Source organism: Dromiciops gliroides, chromosome 3, assembly GCF_019393635.1.
Source record: "Dromiciops gliroides isolate mDroGli1 chromosome 3, mDroGli1.pri, whole genome shotgun sequence".
In the NCBI taxonomy this organism is placed as follows: domain Eukaryota; kingdom Metazoa; phylum Chordata; class Mammalia; order Microbiotheria; family Microbiotheriidae; genus Dromiciops; species Dromiciops gliroides.
The window spans coordinates 63,288,993-63,316,044 of record NC_057863.1 but is presented as its reverse complement, the minus strand read 5'-3'; the positions used below and the strand labels follow the sequence as shown (position 1 = coordinate 63,316,044).

Here is a 27,052-nt window from a genome sequence, read left to right as displayed (position 1 = left end):
TAGCAAAAATATAGCGTATCTCATTTCTCAAAAATACTTTAAAATTATTACTTTGCTGGCAAAGTACAAACAAAATATGCAATCTACTGAATGATTTTAAGCTCCGCAGTCGAGAGAATTCATGTACAGAGAATAATATAGTTATGCACCTGTTACAAATAAACTATAGTTTTAAGTCTTGCTAGTTGAATACAGTATCCCAAAGTATCCAAGAAGTTTCACACACAATCCATTTAAGTTATTTTTGGCATAAGGCTCTGGCACATCAGAAAATAACTACATCCAGCTGAAGTTTTACAGATTTATGACATGCAGCATCATTGGGTTGTCAAGTGGATTTTTTCAGTTAAAATGCAGGTTTGCTCATGTATTCTTCCATCGTCTAAAAGAGAAAAATGAAATCAACAAAATTAATCAGAAAAAAAAATCACAACTTTCAGTTCAATTTGCCCTATGAAAAACAAACATTCTAAAAGGTAACTTTCTATTTTAAAAGATAATACATTTGGGGGCAGCTAGGTGGCACAGTAGATAAAGCACCTGCTCTGGATTCAGGAGGACCTGAGTTCAAATCCGGCCTCAGACACTTGACACTTACTAGCTGTGTGACCCTGGGCAAGTCACTTAACCCTCATTGCCCTGCCAAACAAAAACAAAAACAAATAAAAGATAATACATTCTCTTCAAATGAAGAGATGCCACATTTGTACATTTGAGCTCTCTCACACGTGTGTAGAAGGATGTATACATGTGAGGAAAATAGTTTATTAGTAGCTCTGTAATGTTCCGAGACTAGACATTCTGAACACAGTCAAGAAATAAAGGGCTGATTGGAAATCTTATATAAACAAACGTTGAAAACTATCTCTACATATAACTGGAAAATAATAAAATACTTTTATCAGGAAAAAAAAAAGAAATAAAGAGCTGATGAGCAATGTGTTAGCTACAACATCAATTTCTGTAGTAATATTATTGCCATAACCCTAACCCTAATTTACACTAAGATATCCTTGAGGGACCCACCCAAGCATATTGGATAGAAAGGCCACAGAGGTATTCATACAACTGTCATCTAGTACAAGTTTCTCATGAAAACGGCATTCCTGCCACCATTCAGGATATTACACCTTGACTCTTTCTCTTACCATTCACATCTCAGAATGTACTTAGCAGTAATACAAGTACCAAGCCAAGAAGGTGACTCAGAGGAAGACCATGAATGGGTGGACCTCACTATAAACTGTGCTCAGCCAAGAGCAGTGCATTATGGCCATAGTTTGACAGATCCAGGGGACTTTGAGATGGTAAAAACCTTAGCTATTCAAACACCTGCAGCAATAAGTAATGGCAGACAGCTGAGGGCTCTTTAAAAATGACTAAACTTTCAGCTCCCTCCACTCCCATCGCCATGCCAATCTTTCCCAAAAGCTCTATGTACTTCTCTGCCTTCTTTAAATGACTGGTACTGAATATACTTTGAAAAATTTTTAAGAGTCACCCTCTTAACCAATGAGGATTATGATGTGTTGAATTTGTGACTAGAGATGCAGATGAAAAGGTGGATGGCATGGGAAAAAAGTCTGAATGGATACTGACCCCAGCAACATTCCTGGAACTTGAATCCTTGAAAAAGTTCCTAGAGCCATACTGAAGATGTTGGGTTTTGGATTTTTTGCTCATTTGCTTCTTTTTTTTTTTTTTTTAATGAGCCGAAGTAAAGTATTTGCCACTTCCTGACCCTCTTGGGCTGTAGGCTATGGCTGCCTTAGCTGCAAAACCAAGGAGCAAATCAAAGGCTGAAGGAGAGCCTTCTTCCCAGTGAATTTTTTTCACTCTTAAAAAAACTGGCATCATCTTTGTTGCTACAATCAGAGTCCAGTGATTTGTCAATACCCTTCAAAGGGCACCTATGGTTTCTTCATCACCAACAGTTCCTTGTTGACCTGTACCCACACTTCCATCTCATCATTTTCAGAGCTCGTTCAAAGAGAATGAAAAAAAATCTATTTTAAGAATTTATGTGGATAGAGCACCAGCCCTGGAGTCAGGAGTACCTGAGTTCAAATCTGGCCTCAGACACTTAATGCTTACTAGCTGTGTGACTCTGGGCAAGTCACTTAACCCCAATTGCCTCACTTAAAAAAAAAAAAGAATTTATGCTAGAGTTTTGGGGAAGACTAAAGACTATTGATCATCAGCAGAGCAGCAATAAAAGTGCAAAGCCAAGGAGGTGACTCATAGAAAGACCATGACTGGGGTGGACTTTGCTATAAACTTCACTCAGTCAACAGCACTGCATTATGGCACTATTTTCATGAGGTCAGAGTTCTGCTGAAATGGACCCTGGGTCACAATTTTCTCCAAACACTCCATAGTGCTTAGCTTTTGAAAGAACATTCCATATTTTGACTAACATCTTGGTCCACAGGTTGAATCAGTGAGGGATGTAGGTTGTTGTTGGGGGACAGTGATAAAAGTGACAAAAATAGTCTCTGACATTAACTCTGCTTCGTCAGGGTTAAGCTCTACAATTACCTGTCAATAGACTAAGCGGTATGTTCGAGCAGCCTGTGGCTCTTCAATGATCTTTCCACATATTTACCCCCACCCACAAATGACGGAAATATTCGGGAGGGTAATGTCTTTGTCTGACAATAAAGAAATAATTTTTGCCTTTGAAAAGTCTAGGATGAGGAAATTTCCCAAACACAAGTTCAGTAAACACCTCATGAAGAAACAAAACTGTCGTTGGGATCTCAGAGATAATGCCAGTGTGATCTCTAGCTCTGACAGATCCTATCAAGCTCAAAGACTTCAAGTACGTCACACTTCAAGTGACAGCATTCTCTTGGGAGTGAAGCAGCCTATATCAGTGAAAAGGGGCTCATCACCAGATGGTTCATTACTAATTGATGATTGGGGACAGGGGCGGGGGCGGGGGGGGGGGGGGAGAAGAAGAGGTGCCACAGAAACCCATGAAACCATTTCCTAAGGCATGGAGGGACTATATTCTATTTTAATGAAAAGGCTACTAACAAAGATGAAACCATGGATCTTTGGAGGTATATAGTACTTTATAGTTTACATCCATTCTCTCATTTGATTCTCAGAACAAGACCATGGGATAGGAAGCATAAGGACCATTACCCCATTTTACACATGCTCCTAGTGGCTGGAGGTCAGAGAAGTGATCTGGCCAAACTTATGTGATTAGCCCAGTCCTCCATCTCCATAGCCAATGCCATTTGTACCACACTACACTGATTCCATTGCCACTGACTGTTCTTTTGGGGCCCTTTCTTTTGGGGGGGGACTCAAAGGCTTCTCTTACCCTTAGATGAGTTCCTTCATACCCACTAATTTTGCAGCTTGAGTCTATTAGGTTATAATGTTACTCATGACACAAATCACTGGGTAGGGGGAAAGTAACTGACTCACTGACTAAAGTTCAATTTTATGAGCTCCTTAATAAATATTACCCCCTACAGTTCCTGTCTGGTCCCACCCAGAAGTCACTCTAGCAACTGAGTTCGGCTCATGTTCTGAAACCACAAAACTTACCAAAACATTTTCATATAGAGCAACTTTATTACAAAATCCACAATAAACAGAAAAGGGAATCATTATAGGTAGTAGACTCACAAATGAGCCAATGGGTTCAGGTCAGAGTATGGCCAAAAGATGCAACACCAATAAGTGAAGTCCCAACAGCCTAGATGCCTTTCCAGGGTGGGTCCAAAGTGCAAGAGACCTTTATTCCAGTTCCTGGACACTGAATAGCCACCATTGACCAATGCACCTGAGCCACTTTTGATTACTCATCTTTCAACTATGGCTTCCTTCATTGCTATCATTTAGCAAAAATCTACCTCCACCCTCCCCATAGTTCTTCCAACAATCCCAACTCAGTGATTTCTAGGCATTTTCCATGGGTCCACAGCTTTAGAGGAAAGTCAGTCCTTTTCTGTCAACGCATGAATGCCCTGTGTCTTCCCTCTAAACCTTCACAGTAAGGACAGGAAAAGGAAAAAAGAAAAAAGCCCAGCAAACTGCTACTGGCTCTTACAAATGCTTGCTAGACATATGACTTTGATCAGGAACCTGAATACAAAACTTTGAAAGTAACCTCTTAAAATAGCTTCTTTAACTGGAAATGGAACTATCAAATATCCTACAATGTCAGTGTTTCCTACAGGGCACAATTCAGAACATACTGGCCCTATGTCATGCAAGGCTCAATTCACCTCAATAAGCTCATCGTACCTTAAAAAAAAAAAAATACCAGAGGATGGAGCCCAAGAGCACCAGGTTTCAAAGATGGCTACCTTCCTTGGATTTCCAAATCACTGGTTCATGAAACACCTTTTAAAACTATTTTCCTATGGTCCGTGCATAAATATAATGTAGACATAAGGTTTAAACTATTTGCTAAGGGTCCTAGAAACAATTTGTAGGAAAAAATAGTGACATGCATTTATATAACAGTCATTTTAAGGTTTCCAAAGCATTTTACCTACATTCATTATCTCATCTGATCCTCATGATAATCCTATAAGATAAGTAATACAGGTATTATTACCATTTTACTGATGGGGATAAGAAGTAAAATGAAATCCAAGGTCATAGAACTAATCGACGGAAAACCTAGGACTCAAACCTAGGTTATCTGAACAAAAAAGTCAGATGTACTTTCTACTGCCTCACAATTATTGCCCTAGGGAACACACCAACCCTTTTAGGGCCCTTACACTTCAGTGACCATCTCAGCCTCTACTCACCCTAGTACAGCTATACCAAAGAGGCAGGAATCACATCACTGATCATGAGCTTGGTGGTTTATAAATTCATTTCCTAGGAAGACCTTGCCTAATATTGGCTCCTTTCTCACAGGTCTCAAGAGACCATTAACTAGATTGGCCTCCTGCTTCCAAATCAATTTATTAAGAACCCACCTTGTATCAGAGTCACTGCACCAGGCCCTGAGGATATAAATTCAAAAATTTAACAGTTCCTTCCTACCCTTAAAGAGAGAGATATAAGATGACAGATAGATGGAGAGACAAATAATAAAGAAAAATGAGGGGCAGCTAGGTGGCACAGTGGATAGAGCACTGGCCCTGAAGTCAGGAGGACCTGAGTTCAAATCTGGCCTCAGACACTTGACACTTACTAGCTGTGTGACCCTGGGCAAGTCACTTAACCCAAATTGCCTCACAAAAAAAAAAAAGAAAGAAAGAAAAGAAAAAGGAAGAAAAATGAGAGGGAGGGAGGGAGAAATGAAGGAAGGGAGAAAGGAAATTTATTAAGTACTTACTATGTGGCAAACACAAAACTAAGCCCTGAGGATACAAATAAATACAAGCAAGCAAAACAGTCTCTACCCACAAGAAGCTTTCATTCTAATGAGGGAAGGCAGCAATAAAGGGGAGGGCAAAGCCTATGGGGAAGAAATAGCCTGGAGTGCTAGGAGGCCTGGATCTGGACATAATTAAGGACAAAGTTGACCTACTTGAGCCCAGGGTAGATCGTGAGGAGCCCCAAGTTCTGGTGGGGAGGAGGTTGAACTCATGGCAGGAAGGCACTTATCACAAAAGAGAGCATCACCTTCTGGCCACCTTTGCTTTGATACTGTGACATCTCAGGATTTCCCATCATGCTTCTGAAAGCATTGCACTTTATCCCATCTGAACCATTGTGGACTCAGTGTGAGAAGCAGACATTGAAGCCTGGGTGCAGATCCCTGTTTATTTATACCTTGGAACTTAAGCCATTCTGCTCCCAATTTATTTATGAAAATAGGAACAATCATACCGGCTCTCTCCAGGAGGTGCTGAAAATTTTTAATTAAAATGATAAACTCCACCTTTAATAATAAAGCCCTAATACCTCTGACAAACGGCATGGTGATTTAGAATGAATTGCCTTCCCCAGCGCAGAAGACATTTTACCAAGATTAATTTTTCAAGCTATAAAAATAGGTTTTATTAAAAATAGCACCAGAAAATGGCTACCTTTGACAGCATTTTCCTCTGGTTTATAGGGCCTCCTTATTCACAAACAACAACCTGTCTTTAAACAACAGGCCCTAGGATAATTAAGCTTCTTTTTTTCTCTTTTCCCCAACCCCTCCCCAACAAGAAAAAACCTCCTCATGTTTCTCTGCCCTTACATACCTCCTGTAACATATCAGAGTCTTCCATAGCCTTGACAGCAATTTTCTTTGAGGTTTCTTGGATTTCTCCACCCATTATAAACTCATCAAGGATGAAATATGCCTTTTCAAAATTAAAGATAATATCCAGCTCACAGACCTGGTGGGATAAAGACAAACATAAGACAAACCTGCAGCAGCATCGTCAACATTCACATGCCGGCGTCTGTCCAAATCGCAAATCTATTCAGCGGATGCACCCTTGTGGCAGACTAAGGTTACAAAATAATACAGCATTCCAAGAACAGACAAACAAATGCAGGGCTTCGGCCTCTCAGGCCTTGGATGGATGACAAACAAAAAAATTCTACAGCAGCTCACCATTTAGGGCTTATGCTGTTCCTTTGCGGGCCCTCAGGAAATCACAGAATTCTGTGGGTTGGGGGAAGGATCTGAAGGCTTTGTCATCTCAGACATCCTCTTGATACAGTACAAACTGACACTGAAACCACTCCTGATGTATTTACAGAACTTTTGTGAATTTTTCACTTCTCCTCTGGGAATCAACTTGTCTCAACTGATTTCCTAGATTGCTATTTTCTGCTGTCAGGCCTCAAGATCACAGATCTAGAGCCAGAAGGTACTCTGAGGGCTTAAGGAGCTTTGGGCAAGGTCAAACGGGTAGGTAAATAGAATAATGATTTTCTCTCAGAAGGGGATCACTGCCATATTATTAATTTCTTCTCATGTTCTCTAATGGGCTGAAGCAAACTTGGATTCATTTGGAAAGGCTGATATAATTCCTTGCTAAAGGATAGCAGTGGCAGGGAGGGTCATTTCCTATAACATCAATTCTTCTCATTTAAAATTCTATCAGACATAAAATTTTCACAGGCACCAGGCAGCTAAGCCCACATAAGTGAAACAATATCTACACAGTAGCAGAGAATAAATGGCTTCCAGGAAAAATGGTTTCCTGGTTCCTAAAGCATTAAGTTACATTACTGGATACAGATATTTCAGCAAATGGCTCAATATTTTAAAGATTTGAGTCCATAAACTTACAGGCTCCAAGAGGAGATTGGTTTTCATTGACAGATTCAATTGAATCAAAGAGAATCTAAAAAAATTAACAGAAGGCCATGACAACAAACAGCCATTTCAGCAAAACTTGGTTGCTGACATTATTTCCTCTTTATTCTTCACTGACAGGAGGAGCCTTGTGTAATGTGCAGGGACTCTCTGCTGCCCACAAATATTTAAAATATTCTACCTACCCATGAGCCCCACAACAATGGGGGAAAATGTGCCGTAAGTAGAATGAAACACGTTGATAGAGGCTCAAGAGAAATATGTGGACCCATTATTTGACTATTGGAAATTATTTTCAGAGTTGTTTGGGGGATTTTCTTTCTTTCTTTTTGTCTAGACCTGTATTTTCATCAGCTTAGGGAATCCTAGTATGGGAAATCCTTCTTCCCTTGATATAGATTAGCAACTGACTGATTAGCAAATAGATTAGCAACTGATTTGCTTTAGGCAATGACAGATTAAGTGATTTGCCCACAGTGTAGGTGACAGGCAGGAATTGGACTCAGGTATACCATATTCCAAGGCAGGCTCTCTATCCACTAGGCCATTGGCTTGTCACTGAGAATTACTATCTTAATGATATCTCACATTTCCATAGCATTTCTCCATTTACCAAGTGCTTTTTAAATGGAAGCACGGCTTCCAAACCACAAGATTAAGTGGGGTGGTGATACCTTAATTCTAAGGCTCTCGGTTTCATTATCATCTGCTAGATGAATCATCAATCAGAATTCTAGACAGAGCTGAGGGAGAGTCCTCACAAGGTCATCTAGTACCACATTATATAGATGAGGAAAATGGGACCCAGGGAGAAGTGGTTTGCCTCAGATTCCACAGGTGGTAAACAATAGTCAAGCCTGGAAACTAGGTTCTCTAAATCCAAATCCAGCTCTTTCCGCTCCTATGTGGTAGCTTCCATTTGCCTCCTGGACTATTGCATTGTAGCACTCTGATGCAGCAGGATGGTGGACAGTGGTAGGGCTGGGGTCTCTAAACAGATACCAGGATGTAGGGAGCCGAACAAGAGGAAGAAACATAGAGCTATCGGATGTCAGTGCACACAATAGGTATGTACTACAGGTAGCTAAGATAAAAGTCAAACACCATCAGCATAGTATGTAACCCACTCCTGGGTAGGGACCATTTCTGATTTATTGATATCTCTACTTGCTGATGCCAACTGACTGCGGGACCCCCAGGCAGGCAGGTCACTTACCTTCTCAATGACCCAGGCAAGTTTAGAGACTATAAATTGCATAAGTTACTTGGCTACATTATATCACAGGGCTGTCCTTAAACCAAAAACATGGCAGATCCGAGGTCCAAAAAACTCCAACCCTTTCTCTTAAACATGTTGCTGTTGTTCTGACTCTTCATGACCCTATTAGGGATTTTCTTGGCAAAGATACTGGAGTGGTTCTTTGTTTCCTTCTCCAACTCATTTTACAGATGAGGAAACTGAAGCAAACAAGGTTAAGTAACTTGCCTGATTCACACAGCTAATAGATGTCTGAGGCTGGATTTGAACTCAGGAAGATGAATCTTCCTGACTCCAGACCTGGAACCCCATCCACTTTGCCACCTACCTACCCATTTGAAACATAGGAGGCTCCTAATAAACATTTTTTTAAAATTTTTATTTTATTGAGGCAATTGGGGTTAAGTGACTTGCCCAGGGTCACACAGCTAGTAAGTGTTAAGTGTCTGAGGCCAGATTTGAACTCAGGTACTCCTGACTCCAGAGCCAGTGCTCTATCCACTGCACCACCTAGCTGCCCCATAAACATTTCTTGAATGAATTAAAGAACTCAGTTCATAGAAGTCAGAGCATCTAAGGATCTAAAACCAAGGCAGATACACTAAAGACTGAGAAATCTACAGTCACCAAAGGTCAAAAGAGCTGAAAAATAAAGATGGGCAAGATGAGGAGACAACCACCGTGGTGTAGGAGAAAGAGCTCCAGACCTGCAGTAAAATGGTCTGGGCTGGAATTCTGGCTCTGCCCCTTAAGACTCCTTTTTGGATTCTTTTTTTTTTTTTGGGGGGGGGGAGGGGCAATGAGGGTTAAGTGACTTTCCCAAGGTCACACAGCTAGTAAGTGTCAAGTGTCTGAGCCTGGATTTGAACTCAGATCCTCCTGAATCCAGGGTTGGTGCTTTATCCACTGCACCCCCTAGCTGCCCCTCAGCTCTGGATTCTTCATCTGGAAAATGTTAGGCAGAGCAAGACTAGATGTGTTCTAGGGTCCCTGTCAGCAAATAGTATGTAATAGCAAAAGCTCCACGTAGATGACCAATATGGAAATGTTTTGCATGGACAACCTATATTGAATTGCTTACCTTCTCAAAGGGGGGGGGGGGGAGGAAGGGAGAGAATTTGGAACTCATAGTTTTTAAAATAGATGTTAAAAATTGTTTTTACACGTAATTTACATTAGTAAAGAATACTAATTTTTTTTAAAAGTTCAATGTATTGAATAAGACAGAATTGTAGCTAGAAGGTAAATTCCCCAAATATTTTTGAACCCTCATATGTATAACCTTAGATATATCTAAAAGTGTATACTAAAACCCTGGTCTAAAGGGAACGTATAGGATCAGAGATGTAGAACTAGATGAAACATCATAGACCATCTAATTCAATCCCCCAAATTTTACAAGTGAGGAAACTGAGGCCCAGGGAGATCAAGTATACTTGCCAAGGGCAAATAGGTACTAAGTGAGATTACTGAGATTCAAACTCAGGTACTCTGACTCTCTATTTAGACTTCTTCCCTGTTCTAACCCCCACTTTCTTCATGACTTTGAGGCATTTTATCATTTTAACCCCTACAAAAGGGGGGATAGAATTTATTTCCTCATCACTTAATAAAAATGGAATAATTGAATGTTCATAGAATTACTTAGAATTTTAATATTCTATAATGGAGACAGAATTTTACATAAAGAGCAAGATTTTTTTTTTCCCTAGCCAGAGAAAGGTGCTGATTTTTACCCCTTATTAATTCTTAATAATCTTATTAATAGATATCTGAGGCTTTTTAAAGTCCCAACAGCTTCTGAAAAGTTCTTCCTTGGGAGCAAGGAGGAAATGTTTCAAAGGAAACCTTCAAAGAAAAAGGCTACAAAAAGGAATTTCTTTTTACTGACACAGAACAATGTTTGAGAAATGCCGGAAGCCTTTACTTATCATCAACAATATTAATGAACATCTGAGGGTCATATGCCATCAAACTAAGCAGTTTTAGATAAGGCCTTAATCACCAATATACTGTCATCACCCTGAATTTTGGTTCAGCAAAACAAAGGAAACGAGAAAAGAAAAAAAAAGTGCTAAAATTCTTCTGAGATAAAATAGAAAATTAAAGCAAGAGAAGAGTTCACTCTTCTCTGACCCTTCTAGCGAATTCATTACTGGTAAAAAGAGTGAGTCAGGTTCTCTTGAGAACCAACATATTGTCTTGAGGCCTCTGACTCAAATCTTTCCAGATAAGCAGAGACCAAAAGTCAATTCTAGTTCACATTTAGCACAGCTCGGTTAATTTGGGACAAAGTAATATGACAAAACAAAGTAGAGGACAGACGCTAACTTTTTTAACTTTCTCCAGTTATCCAGTATTCAATGCTACAGCAAAGTACGACTGCATTTTTCACTGACTTACTGCCTACATCATTTCAAATTATCTATGTAATCAGTTACAATACAATAAACATTTATTAAGTGCCTACTATGTGCTAATAACTGTACTACCGTAGAGATGTAAATAAGAAAAAGAAACAGTCCCTGTTTTCATGGAGCTTATAATCTAACAGGGGAAAGACAATACACAAAAGGAAATTGAAAGTGGGGTGAGTGAGGAACTACAGGAGAATACCTAGTGACTGTGGAGTCAAAACCAATCAGTGCTGCTGGAGGGAAATGAAGAGCTAGCTGAGCTTCTGAACCCTCTTTGGTTTTGGGAAGAGTTTTTTGGTTTTGGTTTTGGTTTTGCTCTGCCCTCAGCCTTTAATCAAAGGGACAGAGGCAAGTGAGGGGACACTGATGATATGTGAGTACCACAGCTGAAGCAACCTCAGTCCCTGGTAATGAGCTTGTCTTGGAGGGGGAATGATGATACCAGAAGTATAGCTGGTAGGAAATGAATCTGTTCTGAAACTTCACCCTCCTACTAGGCTATAAGCTGCACAAGGACAGGGACAAGGTCCAGTTAAATATCAAGTAAACTTTTCTTAAATATCTGCAGCTCTTTGGTAAGGAAACAGCTGAGAATTATAAATGAAGTCTCTAAGGTTTGAAGTTTGCCTTAGCTGAACATTGTTATTTCACCCCCTATCTAGTAGTAAGTCGTCTACATACAGCAAGCAATAAATAAGCATCTGACAAGTAAGCCAATAAATGACTTGACCAAACATTGACCAAAAGATGAGAATGAAAAAGAATATCTGGGAGTGGGACCAGGAAAAGTTAAATAATATGGTCCTAAAAATAACAGTTAAATCTATATATAAAATGTCTACAGATAAGTCAAAGAAAATAGCAAAATGTTGGTGTTTGAGGAGTAAGGAATGGCATTAACCTCCTTAAGTAGAAAACCTAATAGATTTTTTTTCTTCTCGGGAAAACCAAGGGAAAATGTCTTGATGAACCATATTTCAAATTCTAGAGCAGGAGTTCTTAACCATTTTTGTGTCATGAATCCTTTTTGGGAAGTCTTGTAAAGCCTATGGGTTCCTTCTCAGAATAATGTTTTTGAGTGTATAAAGTTCATTCAAATGCAAAATACATAGGATTACAAATTAAACCAATTATATTGAAATACAGTTATCAAAATAATTTTAAAAATAAGTTTTTGAATTTCACATTAATGCACCCTGTCCTAGAGGCTTCATTTATAATTCTCAATAGTTCCCTAACCAACAACTGCAATTTTGGGGGAAATTTTTTCTTGAGTACATTTGTAAAAAATTTAAATGATGCAAATACATCAGTATTTTAATTATAAAAAATAAGCAAGACTTGGGTGGGAAGAGGGGGGAAAAAGAATTTTAAAGTAAATACTTTGACTCTTAAGGTAGTTAGCATTTAAATTTTTTTTTAAAGTACTTTATTTAGCATCTGACTTCAAGACACTTACTAGATGTGTGACCCGAGCAAATTCACCTGACCCTGTTGGCACCAGTTTCCTCATCTTTAAAATGAGCTGGAAAAGGAAATGGTAAACTATTCCAGTATCTTTGCCAAGAAAACCCCAAAGGGGGTTAACAAAGAGTTGGACACAACTGAAATGATGAAATAATAAACTTTATTTAGAAAAATTATGAATGTCATAATCTACAAGATTTCTTGAAAAAAAATGTTAACAGATAACTATTCAATTACCCCCATGGTTAGCAACATCAAGCAAGGCATAAAATGGGGAGAAGGATATTCACAAAGGTGTCTGCCATAGCTATGAAGAAAAGTCCAGCCTGAGCCCCAAAGGAAGGGGTCTTCTATTTTGAGACAACATGGAGCTGACTATATCAAGCTCCAGAATACTGCAGAGCCCCCTAAATGAGATCCATGACCCCACACAAAAATCTGGCCTAACTATCCACAATGGAAAAAAACAAGTGGAAAAAAATTATTCATACTATGAAATGAGGTGGTATGGACAGTCCACAGACTTAGTCTACTGGTCTCAGTCTGTTTTGGTCTACACCTTGGACAGTGAAGATAGAAAATAAAATGAGACCATTACTGAATAGGAGGGAAAGGGAAGGATGAATTACTTTTTGGAAACTATACAGAGCTTTTAGTGTTCCCAACCCTCTCTTGAAAACAAGGCCCATCTTTTCAACATCAATATTTTTTCAGTGAGGTTTCAAGTCTTTTAGAAATAAAAGTTGCAAATCAATGGAAAAGGCAATGGAGAAGTGTGTGGTGGGCATAAAGAGCATGCAATATATGACCCAAAAAGAATTACAAGGGAGAACATGCATATAGGATGTCATATAAGACATGTATCAAGAGTATGTGATAGGGGCAGCTCTATGGCGCAGTGGATAGAGCACTGGCCCTGGAGTCAGGAGTACCTGAGTTCAAATCTGACCTCAGTCACTTAAGACTTACTAACTGTGTGACCCTGGGCAAATCACTTAACCCCAATTGCCTCACCAAAAAATAAAAAAAAAAGAGTATGTAATAACTGATGGAGAGATCATTTGTAGCCACCAATGTCAAGAGAGATATAGAACAACTCTTTAATACCCTGAATGTCCCTCTCATGAAGAGTATATGAGAGAATATTAAGAAGCACACTACAGGATAACAATGTATGGATGGGTTTCTATCTACACCATTGGAGGGAAGATGAACTCAAAGGGCTGTTCTGAAGATCAAATGAGATAATACATATCAAGAATTATATGAGTGGGTGGAGCCAAGATGGCAGAGGAAAGGCTGTGACTCTCCCCTGCTCCCGAAAAATTTGTCCACATACCTCAAAAAAATAATGCCATAAGACAACTCCTGTAGCAGCAGAACCCACAAAAGAACAGAGTGAGACTATTTTCTAGCCAAAGACAGCTTAATTAGGCAACTGGGATCATCTGCTGTTCAGGGTGAGAGAAGAGCGCAGCCTGCAGCGCAGATCCACCTACAGGTAGGCCGCGCCTCCAGAGCCTCAAAATCTTCAGCAGCTTCTTCTAAAAATCGGCTCAGGGACCAGTGAGGGGATCCAGCAGATGGCCAGGGGGAAATAGCTGTAATGTCTGCTGGAGCTAAGGCAAAGCGCTCAAATTCAGAACTAGTATGCAGACTTGAGCAGCAGTGGCCTGGGGAGGAGGGGCACAGGCATGCCAAACTTCTGACCATAGAGAATCAGATTTCAATCCGACTTCTGCTTCTAGGTTAAAGAGAAAGTGGGCCGTGGTTACTTACAGGCCAGGCAGACTGAGAACAAGCCTAATCATACCCCCTAGTACCCCCTGTAGCTTGGGTCAGTGTGTCCTGGAAGCAGCGCTACATGTTAAGAAGGAGTTAAAAGCCAAGAAATAGACAGTCAAGATGAGCAGGCAGAGAAAGCAGCAGACAAAGCTTCTTTGGTGGCAAGGTAGATCAAAATACACCCTTAGAAGAAGATAATGACAAAATCAGAGTTCCTCCATCCAAAGCTTCCAAGAAAAATGTAAATTGGTGTGAGGCTATGGAAGCACTCAAAAAGGACTTTGAAGATAAAGTAAGAGAAATAGAGGGAAAAGTTAGAGAGGGAGAGGAAAAAATGGAACGAGAAATGAGAGTGATGCAGGAGGGTCATGAAGAAAAAGTCAACAGGGGCAGCTAGGTGGTGCAGTGAATAAAGCATACGCCCTGGATTCAGGAGTACCTGAGTTCAAATCAGGCCTCAGATACTTAACACTTACTAGTTGTGTGACCCGGGCAAGTCACTTAACCCTCACTGCTCCGCAAAAAAAAAAAAAAGTCAACAGCTTGAAAAGCCAAATTGGCCAAATGGAAAAGGAGGTACATAAATTCTCTGAAGAAAATCATTGCTTAACAATTAGGATAAAGCGGGGCAGCTAGGTGGTGCAATAGATAAAGCACCAGCCGTGGATTCAGGAGGACCTGAGTTCAAATCTGGCCTCAGACACTTGACACTTACTAGCTGTGTGTGACCCTGGGCAAGTCACTTGACCCCCATTGCCCACCAAAAAAAAAAATAATAAAAGAATTAGGATAAAGCAAGTAGAAGCTAATGACTTTATGAGAAATCAAGATATAATAAAGCAAATCTGAATGAATAAAAAAAAATAGGGCAATATGAACTATCTCCTTGGAAAAACAGCTGACCCGGAAAATAGATCCAGGAGAGATAATTTGAAAATCATTGGATTGCCTGAAAAACTTGATCAAAATAAGAACTTAGATATCATCTTCCAAGAAACTGTCAGGGAAAATTACCCTGATAATCTAGAAACAGAAAATAAAATAGAAATTGGAAGAATCCACTGATCACCTCCAGAAAGGGGTCCCAAAAGGAAAACTTCCAGGGATATTATAGCCAAATTCCAGAGATCCCAGGTCAAGGAAAAAATATTGTAAGCAGTTAGAAAAAAGGAATTCAAATACTGTGGAGCTACAGTCAGGATAACACAAGATCTAGCAGCTTCTACATTAAAGGAGTGGAGGGCATAGAACATGATATTCTAGAGGGCAAAGTAACTGGGATTACAACCAAAAATCACCTACTTAACAAAACTGATTATAATCTTTCAGGGGGAAAAAATGGGACTTCAATGAAAAAGAGGACTTTCAGGCATTCGTGATAAAAAGACCTGAACTGAATAGAAAATTTGTCTTTCAAATATAAGACCCTAGAGAAACATAAAAAGGAAAACAAGAAAAAAGAAACCATGAGGGATATTAAAAGGCTAAACTATTTACATTCCTACATGGGAAGATAATACTTCTAACTCATAAGAATTTTCTAAATATTAGGGCAGCTAAAAGGAATATACTTAGAGGGCACAAGTGTGAATTGAATATGAAGGGATGATATCTGTAAAGCATTTATTTTTTCTTTATCGTTGTTTTTTGTGGGGCAGGCAGGGTGGGGTGGCTTATGTCTGGGGCCAGAGTTGGGCTCAGGGCCTCCTGGGTCCAGGACTCGTGCTTTGTACACTGTGTCACCTAGCTGACCCATGATGACATATTTAAAATAAAGTTAAGGGGTAAGAGGAATGCACTGGAAGAGAGGGAAAGGGAGAGGTGGAAGGTGGTAAAGTGGCTCACATAAAACAAACTAGAAAAGGCTTATGGATGGGGAAACTAGGTGGCGCAGTGGATAAAAGCACTAGACTTGGATTTAGGAAGACCTGAGTTCAAATCCAGCCTCAGACACTTGACACTTAATAGCTGTGTGACCCTGAGCAAGTCACTTAACCCTCACTATTAAAAAAAAAAAAGGTTTGCAAAGAGAAAAATTTTTACCAAAAAAAAAAAAAAAAAGCTTATGGAGTAGATGGGAAGATGGGAAAGGAGCAGGGGAGTGAGTGAGTCTTACTCTTTCTTTTTTTTTTTGGTTGTTGTTGTTGTTGTTGGGCAATGAGGGTTAAGTGACTTGTCCAGGGTCAAACAGCTAGTAAGAGTCAAGAGTCTGAAGCCAGATTTGAACGCAGGTCCTCCTGAATCCAGGGCCAGTGCTTTATCCACTGAGCCACCTAGCTGCCCCTGAGTGAGTCTTACTCTCAACAGAATCGGCTCAAAAAGGGAATAACATACACACTCAAGTGGGTATAATAATATATTTTACCCTGAGGGAAAGTAGAAAGGGAAGGGGATAAGGGGGGGAAAGGAGAAAGAAAGGAGGGCAGATTGGGGTAGGGGGCAGTAAAAAGCAAAACACTTTCGAGGACAGATAGAATGAAAGAAGATAGAAAATAGAGTAAATATCAAGGGAAGGGAATAGGATGGAGGGTAATACAGTTAGCAATAGTAACTGATAGAAATGATGACTAGAATGCTATCAGAAGGACGTATGAAAAATGCAAACCATCAACAGAAAAAGAACTGATGTTATCTGAATACAGACTGAAGTATAATTTTATTTGTTAGTTCCTCTTTCTAAAGTTATTTTGTCTATTTTCTTTCAGAACCTGACTAATGTGAAGATGTTTTGCATGACTGCACATGTATGACTTATATTGAATTGCTTGAATTCTTAGGGAGAGTTGAGGAGGGAGGGAGGAAGAAAATTTGGAAAACAAAGTTTTAAAAAAACAATGTGTAAAAATAATTAATTAATAGTTACAAATATATTAAAAAAAAAGAATTATATAAATGTGAGCCATTGTTATTTATAGTCAACTAAGAGTAAGCACAATCAAATCTTATAATGTCTTCATCTTTCAGTCAGATGTGGTTTATACTGTGGTACCATATCAGTATTATGAGGATAGATAACAAAAGCAGGACATCCGGAACCACTCTTTTAGTGACATTTGGGGAGGGATGAGAGATAGTCCAAATCTTTGAGCACAAAGGAAATGGGGGAAGGGAGGGATGTCTTTAACAGATATGAAACCTACTATTTCCAAGAGAAGCTAGAACTTATTTGTAGTACAAGTACTACAAGCTTACCCCAACCCCTATAAAACTTTTAACTAGAGCTACAAAGGCCAATCAGCATAATTATATAAATGAAAGTCTATCCTACATTACTCCCCAACCCTCCAAAAGTCACAAAAAAAGAGTAGGGAAGTAATACCAAGTTCACTTTCTATCAGATGGGGAAATAATTTTCCATAATTCATGAATCTGAATAAGCCATAGTATTTTATTGTTAACCTTTCTTCATGTAGCATTATTTTTGAGCAGGTCTTTGGGTATCATGATGCTAAAATGTTCAAGCATAAAGTATGAGACAATGCATCACCTGCGAGTTACAAAAGTATAAGAAAGAGGGCAGCTAGGTAGCGCAGTGGATAAAGTACCAGCCCTGGATTCAAGAGGACCTGAGTTCAAATCTGGCCTCAGACACTTGACACTTACTAGCTGTGTGACCCTGGGCAAGTCACTTAACCCTCATTGCCCCGCAAAAAAAAAAAAAAAGTATAAGAAAATCTACTATGGGAAGCAATCTTATCCTATCACTAACAAGGGCAATAGTTAAGTCAATCAACATTTGCTAAGCTCCTATTATATGCCAGGCACAGATAATAGCAGCTTAAAATGGTAGGCTAAGAAACAGGAAAAGACAAATGATGGTGTTTTCCTTTCAAGTATTTCTAGTAATAAATATTTTCTTTTGCTTTGTGATTGGCATTAAGGAGCTAATCTTTATTTGTATAAGCACTCTCTTTTGGCAAACAGATATACAGAGATTCTATGACCACTTTCTAGCACTAACCTGAGGCTTGTGCTATGGTTACTATCAATCAAATAATAACAGCACCTACTTTCCAGGATTGTTTTAAGGATCAAATGGGATAATAATTGTCAAGTTCCTGGCACATAGTAAGTGCTATATAAATGTTAGCTGTTGTTATTATAATAATGGCAATTGACTGAATATTGGCAGTAAGAATGAGGGCTTGAGAAAAACACTGAGGCTGTAAATGTGAGTAACTGGAAGGATGGTAGTACCCTCGATAGCAATAGTGAATTTAGGAGGAGGAATGGATTTAGGGGGAAATATGAAGTTCTAAAATACTTATGCTATATATGGAGGGGCAGCTAGGTGGTGCCGTAGTGCACAGAACACCAGGCCTGGAGTCAGGAAGACTCATCTTTCTGAGTTCAAATCTGGCCTCTGACACTGACTAGCTGTGTGACCCTGGGCAAGTCAGTTACCCTTGTTTGCTTCAGTTTCCTCATGTGTAAAATGAGCTAGAGAAGGAAACAGCAAACCACTCTAGTATTATTACCAGGAAAACCCTAAATGGGTTCACAAAGACATGACTGGACAACAAATTGTGAATATCATGAGGGCAGTGAAGTCTCAAGTGATCAGCTTAAACATAAAGCTAGAATGTATGACTTCTGGACTTATTTGACATTTTCATGTACAGACTCAAAGATGAAGAAATAATGACAAAAATATAGAAGAGGGTAGTGAATGCTGCTTGAATGATTCTGTTCATTTTCATGCTTATACCAAAATGAAACTTACGTTTCCAAAATACTTGTCTAGTAACTCCACATAACGATGAACAATCTCTAGCGTCAACAGTTCATTGTCCTGATTTTCTACTGCACAGCAAAAATATAAGCTAGCATATCTAGAAATAGAGAGAATAAGGAAATTAGAATCCATTGAAATATTGAACACCTTGGAGATATTTGCTCCCAATAAAATTTGGAAGGTTATATTTTACTTCCTTTCCAAGGAACTTTTACTTATCATCAAAGAAATGTTTATTCACCAACTGCCTTTCCATTATCCAGACAGAGCAAAATCTGAATTGGGTAGCTAGGTGTCATAGGGGATATAATACTTTAGTTCAAATCCTAGCTGGACCGCTTAATGGTTGTATGACCCTGGGCAAGTCACTTGACCCCTCTTGGCCTCCCTTCCCCATCTCTAAAATGCGGAACATTCTATGATGGTGTTGAAATGTTATCCCTCAGACTGAGCACTGTTTCCACTGGTAATGAATGTGTTTCCATTTTACACAACTGTATCCATCATGAAAGAAGTTTCAGGCAGGCCAGCGAGATGGAGCAAGTGCCACTGGAAAGCATTCCTTTGGGCAAAGTTTTCTGCTCCAAGAACCTAAATCTGCAACACACTCGAGTTCATCTTGTGGTTCTTGCAGTTCATAACCAGAGCTTAACCTTCCCAAGCCACAGGTGTCTTATCTGTAAAAATAAAGCACTCCAACTTAGTTTTAAGGTTCCTAAAGTTGTTCTACTGGCTTGGCTCACAGAATGTAAGAATCTATTAGAGCTAATGGGAGTGACTTTTTATCTTCTTTGGGAACTACAAGATATGTACTATGCTCCTTTTTAACTGGGTAACAGAGTAGAGAAGCAGAAAAGGGAATGTGATTTGTTCTTTTATTATTCTTCCCAAAGAAGGAGTCTCTGAAGAAGAACCAATGGACGATAAACCTGACCTTAATAGGGCAGCTTTGGAAGAGTGAAGTCAAATTCTGCTTGACAGTGTTTTGTTTTGTTTTTAAATGGGCAAAAAGTTGCAATGGGGCACATTTTTGTTCAACGTAAAGAAAGTCTTCCTAACAATTAGTGCTGTCCCCAAAGTGGAATGGAATGCCTTGGTAGATAATGGGTTACCATCCAGTCCTTCAAACAAAGCTGGATGACCCCTTTTTGAGTATGTTCTAGTGTCAATTTTTGTTCAGGTGTTGGCTGAACTACAGGGCCTCTAAATTCCTTTATTACCCTGAGATTTTGGAATTCTTTCAGGTGCAGGTCTTTCAGCTTATAAGCCTTACCCGATATCTAAATCATTAAATATTTGTTTTCCTGCTGAGAATTCTTATCACCCACTCTATGTCCCCACAACCATCTCAGATATCCTAACCTCTCCATTTTAGACTTTTTCAAGGTTATTTGCAAACAGTTTGGCCATCTTTCCTTCTTATAGTAGAAGAAAGGTCTATATTGGTTTAAGGGAAACAGCATTGAATTGGGAGAGAGGAGCCACAGATAGGAATCTTTAATTCTACCACTGCAGTGTTACCCGGAGAAAGTTAAGCTCTCTGTTCCTCATTTTCCTCACCTGTAAAATAGAGAGAACAAACTTAATGATCTTTAGCATTCTCTAACTCTATTCATGGCTTGACTATTTGATTTCTGTTTTGCAGTGTCTGGGACAAAAAGTAGGACTGGTTTGGAAAACTGAGTAATTTTCAAGTTTAGGACAAATCATGAAAATCTTGACCAAAACCCAAAAGTTCTCATTAAATTACTCACACCTTTTATTCTTTTTTTTTTTTTTTGTGGGGCAATGAGGGTTAAGTGACTTGCCCAAGGTCACAAGCTAGTAAGTGTCAAGTGTCTGAGGACAGATTTGAACTCAGGTCCTCCTGAATCCAGGGCCAGTGCTTTATCCATTGAGCCACCTAGCTGCCCCCACTCATACCTTTTATAAACAATTTTTAGATCCTTCCAGTCAAGAAAACTGCTCATTCTTTGACCACGAGACAGAATCATCTGTACGACTTCTCGGATGATCTTTTTTCTCTCTTTATCAGGCAGTGTGTTATACCACTTCTGCAGTCTTAATTTCCCTTGTCGACTGAACAGCAATATGAAATGGATCTAGGGAAAAAAAAAAAAAAAGCACAGGGGTAATACCAAATTCTCAACAGCAACCAATCTAGAGAAAATAGAATTTGCATGAAAGTCTTCCAGTCATCAAAAGACAGAGGAAAAAAAAAATGTGCCATTATGTACATAACCTTGTATGTCAATTCAGTATTGTCTTGCTTCACAAAACACAATATTTTATTTGCAAAAACAAAAACCCAAGGTATTTATCCATGAGCTGGGTAGCCAATGTTTACTTGTTTACTCACTTATGAGGGGTAACAAATTAATTAAGACAAATATACAAATTAAAAAGCACTTCCCTTTTGGTATGTTTTCAAGAGATAAATACAGAAGTTCAACATCTTTTTTTCCTTTTTTAAATTAAGACTACAAAATATAATTCTATAAGAAAAAGTATGCTTCAGTTTCATATCTTGAGAGGGACAAGAAGGTAGGATTGGAAGAGAAATGTAGAAAAAAAAAGAAAAGGGGAGAAAAGATAGAGGAGAAATTAAACATAAAAAGAAGAGAGATGGGGGGAAAAAAGCCCCATGTATTAGTTGAAGTTAATATCCCATTCTTTATTTGGATTGTAAGCATCAAGGTCAGTTATGTTATCATATTCTTATTTGTTTTTTAAAATAACAGAAGTAGAAATGGAAATAATAGAAAATAAAATATTTTTTGAAGTAAGTTTTTAAAATATCATGGGTTTTGTTCTGTTTTGTTTTGTTTTAAGGCAGTTGGAGTTAAGTGACTTGCCCAGAGTCACACAGCTAGTAAGCGTCAAGTGTCTGAGGCTGGATTTGAACTCAGGTCCATCTAACTCCAAGAGGCCAGTACTTTATCCACTGTGTCACCTAGCTGCCCCAGTTTATTTTTAAAAGAGGCTTTTTAAATGTGTCCTTCTCTCTTCTCATTCCTAAGGGATTTTTAAAAGCCTATAGATTAGCCTTTGAAAATGGGTTCTGGAGCAGCTAGGTGGTGCAGTGGATAGAGCACCAGCCCTGGATTCAGGAGGACCTGAGTTCAAATCCGACCACAGACACTTTACACACTTACTAGCTGTGTGACCCTAGGCAAGTCACTTAACCCCAATGGCCTCACATACAATAAAGAAAGAAAATGGGGGCAGCTAGGTGGTGCAGTGGATAGAACACCGGCCCTGGAGTCAGGAGTATCTGAGTTCAAATCCGGCCTCAGACACTTAACACTTACTAGCTGTGTGACCCTGAGCAATTCACTTAACCCCAATTGCCTCACTTAAAAAAAAAGAAAAGAAAAGAAAGAAAATGGGTTCTTATCCTTTTTTCTGTTGTGATCTTTTTAGCAATCTAGTAAAGAAGCCTTCTTAGAATAATATTCATTGTCTACATTCATAATGGAAAGAACTAAATTTCAATTAGTGAAACTAAAGATGTAATTTTTTTCCTATCCAAGTTCACAGGGCATCAAGGTAGCTCAGTGAGTAGAGTGCCAGGCCTGGAGTCAGGAAGACCCATCTTCATGAGTTCCAATCCAGCCTCTGACACTAACTGTGTGACCCTGGGCAAGTCACTTAACCCTGTTTGCTTCAGTTTCCTCATCTGTAAAATGAGCTGGAGAAGGAAATGGCAAACCACTCTAATATCTTTGCCAAGAAAACCCCAAATGGGATCACAAAGTGTCTGACACAACTGAAATGACTGAAAAACAAAAATGTAATTTTTTTATTGTACATTACCTCCCTCCACCATCAACATAGTATAATGAATGGAGCACTAAACTTCACATAGGTTCAAATCCTGCCTCAGATACTAGTCTCTTCACCTATAAAATGAGCAAGTTGGACTTAATGACCTTTGAGATCCTGCCAGCTCTAAATCTATGATCATAAGATTTCATTTTAGGGGTGTGGCCTTCTTTCAGATTAGTAAAGTCAATAAAAATCTGTATATTGTTCAAAGGACTTAAAGGGGGGTATTGAGAGAAATGACTACAAATATAGGCATTTTTTCCACATGATTATTTGCTCAAAGGAATCACACAGAATTTATTCATAACAAGATTAAATTCTGGCAACAAGCTCTTAAATTTCATTCATATCGTGACTACAATTTTTAATTAACTGAAGTCTAATTTACTCTGAAATATTTTGCTGTCATCACCTGTAAAATGAAAAAGTTTATTATTAGAGAAAACAAAACTTTAGAGAAGCTCAGAGTGGGATATAATTGGGGAAAGGTATTATCATTCTACAGGAAACATTTCTACCATCACATTCGTTTTAAGGTCTGGCAGAAATGTATCGTAGTAGCAAGACATTGAAGATGTAAAGTCATATTCATTCATTCTCTAGTTTTAGAGGTGTCTGGGACCCCTTTGGCTGCCAGGTGAAACCAATGGGACCCCTCCTTAGAATAATATTTTAAAAAACATAAAATAGGATTTTAAAGAAAACCAATCATACAGAAACAATAGTTAACAAACTATTTCTTTTTAAAGTTCAAAAAACCCAGGTTACAAAGAACCCCAGTTCTTAAAAGAGCACAGAGGAGGGGCAGCTAGGTGGCACAGCGGATAGAGCACCAGCCCTGGATTCAGGAGGACCTGAGTTCAAATTCGGCCTCAGACACTTGAAACTTACTAGCTGTGTGACCCTGGGCAAGTCACTTAACCCCAATTGCCTCACCACCAAAAAAAAAAAAAAAAAGAGCACAGAGGAAAAGGTAGGTAAGACATCCATTTTGTAAACAATTGGAAATAAAGATATCACTGCCCTGGAAACAAAGGGAAATAAAATACCTGTCCTGCTTTTCTATTGAACATGTGCTTGATTTTGGACAAATCATTTCACCCCTAGGCTCTGGATGCTTTATTCATAAAATGAGGGAGTTGGACTAAATAATCTATAAGAACTTTTTGCTCAAAAGTCCAAGACCCTCTAGCTGTGTGACCTTGGACAAGTTACTTAACTCTCATTGCCACCCCCCCAAAAAAAAGTCCAAGATCCTAAAACCAAGCTCTAGGATTTAATGATCTTCTTTCCATTCTATTGATCACATTTATGATATGCAGAAGAAGAAGAAAGGAATTAATGACAACTATTTAGAACTTGACAATTTTTTACTCTTTTAAAGGCTGATCAGGCTTGTACCATAAAAACAAGATTCTACAGCTTCAATTAGTAGCCAATCCCATGTTTTATTGGTTGGAAATCTTCCTCATTGCTCACCTAAATCTCTCATGATACAGTTTAAGCCAATTTCCCTGGGTGTTGTCCCTAGGAAATACGGAAAATAATTTTTCACTCATAGCCCTTCAAATACCTGAAGAGAGTGACATGAATACATTTGCCCTCAATTTTCTCTTCCAGATGAAATCATTCCAGTTCTTGCAACCTCACCTCATGGTTCAACATTATAACAGCTCTGCAAATCTTCTGTGTTTTTTTTATATTGTGTGATAAGAAGCAAACCATTTTTAACTAATTCTTATAAATGGCATGACAAGGCATATTAACAGAAATGTTTATCCTAACCAAAATGCATTCAAAAAGCACAGGCACAGGGTAGCTAGGTGGCACAGGGTAGCTAGGTGGCACAGTGGATAAAGCACCAGCCCTGCAATCGGGAGTACCTGAATTCAAATACAGCCTCAGAAACTTGACACTAACTAGCTGTGTGACCCTGGGCAAGTCACTAAACCCCAATTGCTTCACCCCCACCCCCAAAAAAGTATGCTTCAATGTGCACTCAGAGTTGATCAGTTCTCTCTCGAGGTAGATAGCATTTTTCATCATGGGTCCTTTAGAATTGTCTTCGATCATTGTCTTCAAAGTAGTCTTTCACAGCTAATTATCTTCACTGTTATAATATAATAACATCACTGTTATTGTGTATAATATTTTCCTAGTTCTACTCACTTCACTTTGCATCAGTTCATAAGTCTTCCAAGGTTTTTCTGAAACTATTATGCTAGTCACTTCTTATAGCACAACTGTATTCCATCATAAACTTATTCAGCCATTCCCCAATTGGTGGGCATCCCCTCAATTTCCAATTCTTTGCCACCACAAAAAGAGCTGCTCTAAATATTTTTGTACATGTAGGTCCTTTTCCCTTTTCTTTCATCTCCTTGGCATGCAAACCTAGTGGTGGTGTTGCTGGGTCAAAGAATATGAACAATTTTATGGCCCTATTACAGTTATAGGCCTATTTCCAAATTGTTTTCCAGAATGTTTGGACTACTTCACAACTTGGGAAGAGAAATCTTAAATAGACAGAATAAAAACAACTGAATAACCATATATAAAAAGAAGAAATATCCTAAGTCCAGGTACTCTCTTTTATGACTCAAATGAGTGTATTTGAATAATACATTTCCAAAACCGAATCAAAATATCAGCCTCCCCTAAGAATCACTGAATTACAAGATCACAGAGGCCAGCTTGTTCAACCTGTTCTGGAACATAAATGTCTCAAAAGTTGTTTTTAATCAAGCCTTTGCAAGGCCTCCCAAATGAGAGAGACAGGCTTTGAATATCAAGACATAAAAAGGCATTCCCATGTGGAGTGGGAGACAAGATCACATGAGCTGCCAAACCTGTCATTCTGACCAGGCAGTTTTCACATAGCAGTAACAATATATGCAATATTCAAAACTGTTCAATACCTCAGTAGTCTCCCCATCTTGCTGAAGGAAGAACGCTCTGTGGAGTTCTCAAATCCAGGGAGTTATCCTCCTGACGGCCTGCAACAACAGCCCAAAGTCCCTCTTCCTGCCTTCGAATAGCAATGAGCCAGTTGCCAATTCCCCGTGGATTCTCTTCAGCATGGATCAGTGCCAGTCCCAGAATTTGGACCTCATACATCAGGTCCTGGCTCCCTGCTCTGTTCCCCACCCCTAACCCACCATGCCTGGTTCTGCTTGACACAGAGAAGAACACTACTAAAAATCTACTCCCTTTCCTGCCTCCCTTCCAACGGTCTTCCAATTGACCTCACCTGGTGCCATCCTCCCTAATTACCTTTAACTGCTGGGTAAAGCTTCAGTAAAGCTGGCTTGTCTTACTTTTTCTTAACTCACTCCTGCCTTGTGTTCTATCTTGTGATGCTTCATCTTTCCTTGTACTGTCCCTCAGAATCCTGAATCTCAAATGACAGTAAGAGAAATGTTCTCCAGTCCCCTATACCTTTACAAGAAAGGAAAGGAGTACATTTTCCTCAACTCTTCTCCAGGCCCAACCTTGGCAATTACAGAGCTCAAAATTTCCCCTTTTGGGAACCATTCCATTAGAGGAAGGTGGGAAAGAAATAAGCTTTTCTATAGGGCCTATTAAGTACCAGGAACTGTACTATTACAAATAAACATTTCCATCGAGTGTATTGTTTTTCTGGTGCAGCTTACTTCATTTTCTCTCTATCAGTCTCAGTTTTTCCATGCTGCTTGGAATAACTTGTCAATTATCATGGCACAGTAATGTTCGATTACATTCAGGGATCAAGATTCATTTAGACATTCCTCCAATGGATAGGCATTGACTTTGTTCCCAAATCTTTGGGCACCCAAACTTTCAAAGATCACTTATTCTTTTGGGCCATAGTAACTCAGAAGACCATTTAAGTCACAGACAGAAAGGTGTTTTGACCAACATTAATGGAGGGAAGCACAAAAACTTAGGAAGTCAAAGTTTGCAGGTCTCTACCGAAGTAATTAAAACTTAGGAAGTCAAAGTTTGCAGGTCTCTACCGAAGTAATTAAAACTTAGGAAGTCAAAGTTTGCAGGTCTCTACCGAAGTAATTAAATATGAGGGGTTTTTTTCCCCTAGAATTCACTTAAGTCTAATTTAAAGTCATAGTTGATTTAACACTTTTAAAATGAGCTTAAATTCACACTGATGATAAAAATAAATTCCACGAAATTGCCTCACAAGAGACAATAAATATCCTTACGGGTTGCATCGCAGCTAGGGAATATCTAGTGCAGTAATTGGACAAAATCTTCCCTGGGTCAGTCTAGTGCTGCCCAAATTCATGTAGGCGTATGGCTGAACCAAAACATCTCTAAAG

General features: G+C 39.0%; 1 protein-coding gene across 2 annotated transcripts in view; it reads right to left on the bottom strand.

The window, feature by feature from the left end:
• Window positions 1-241: 241 nt before the first annotated feature.
• AP1S3 (adaptor related protein complex 1 subunit sigma 3) overlaps window positions 242-27,052 on the bottom strand; it is a 91,209-nt gene continuing 64,398 nt past the window's right edge. For both annotated transcript variants that reach the window (XM_043997889.1, XM_043997888.1), the window contains exons 2-5: window positions 20,832-21,010; window positions 18,897-19,005; window positions 6,177-6,314; window positions 242-382 (exon numbers count right to left, since the gene is read on the bottom strand). In XM_043997889.1, coding sequence (XP_043853824.1) covers window positions 347-382; window positions 6,177-6,314; window positions 18,897-19,005; window positions 20,832-21,010 — 462 coding nt within the window. In that variant the 3' untranslated portion in view covers window positions 242-346. The remainder of the gene's footprint in view (window positions 383-6,176; window positions 6,315-18,896; window positions 19,006-20,831; window positions 21,011-27,052) is intronic.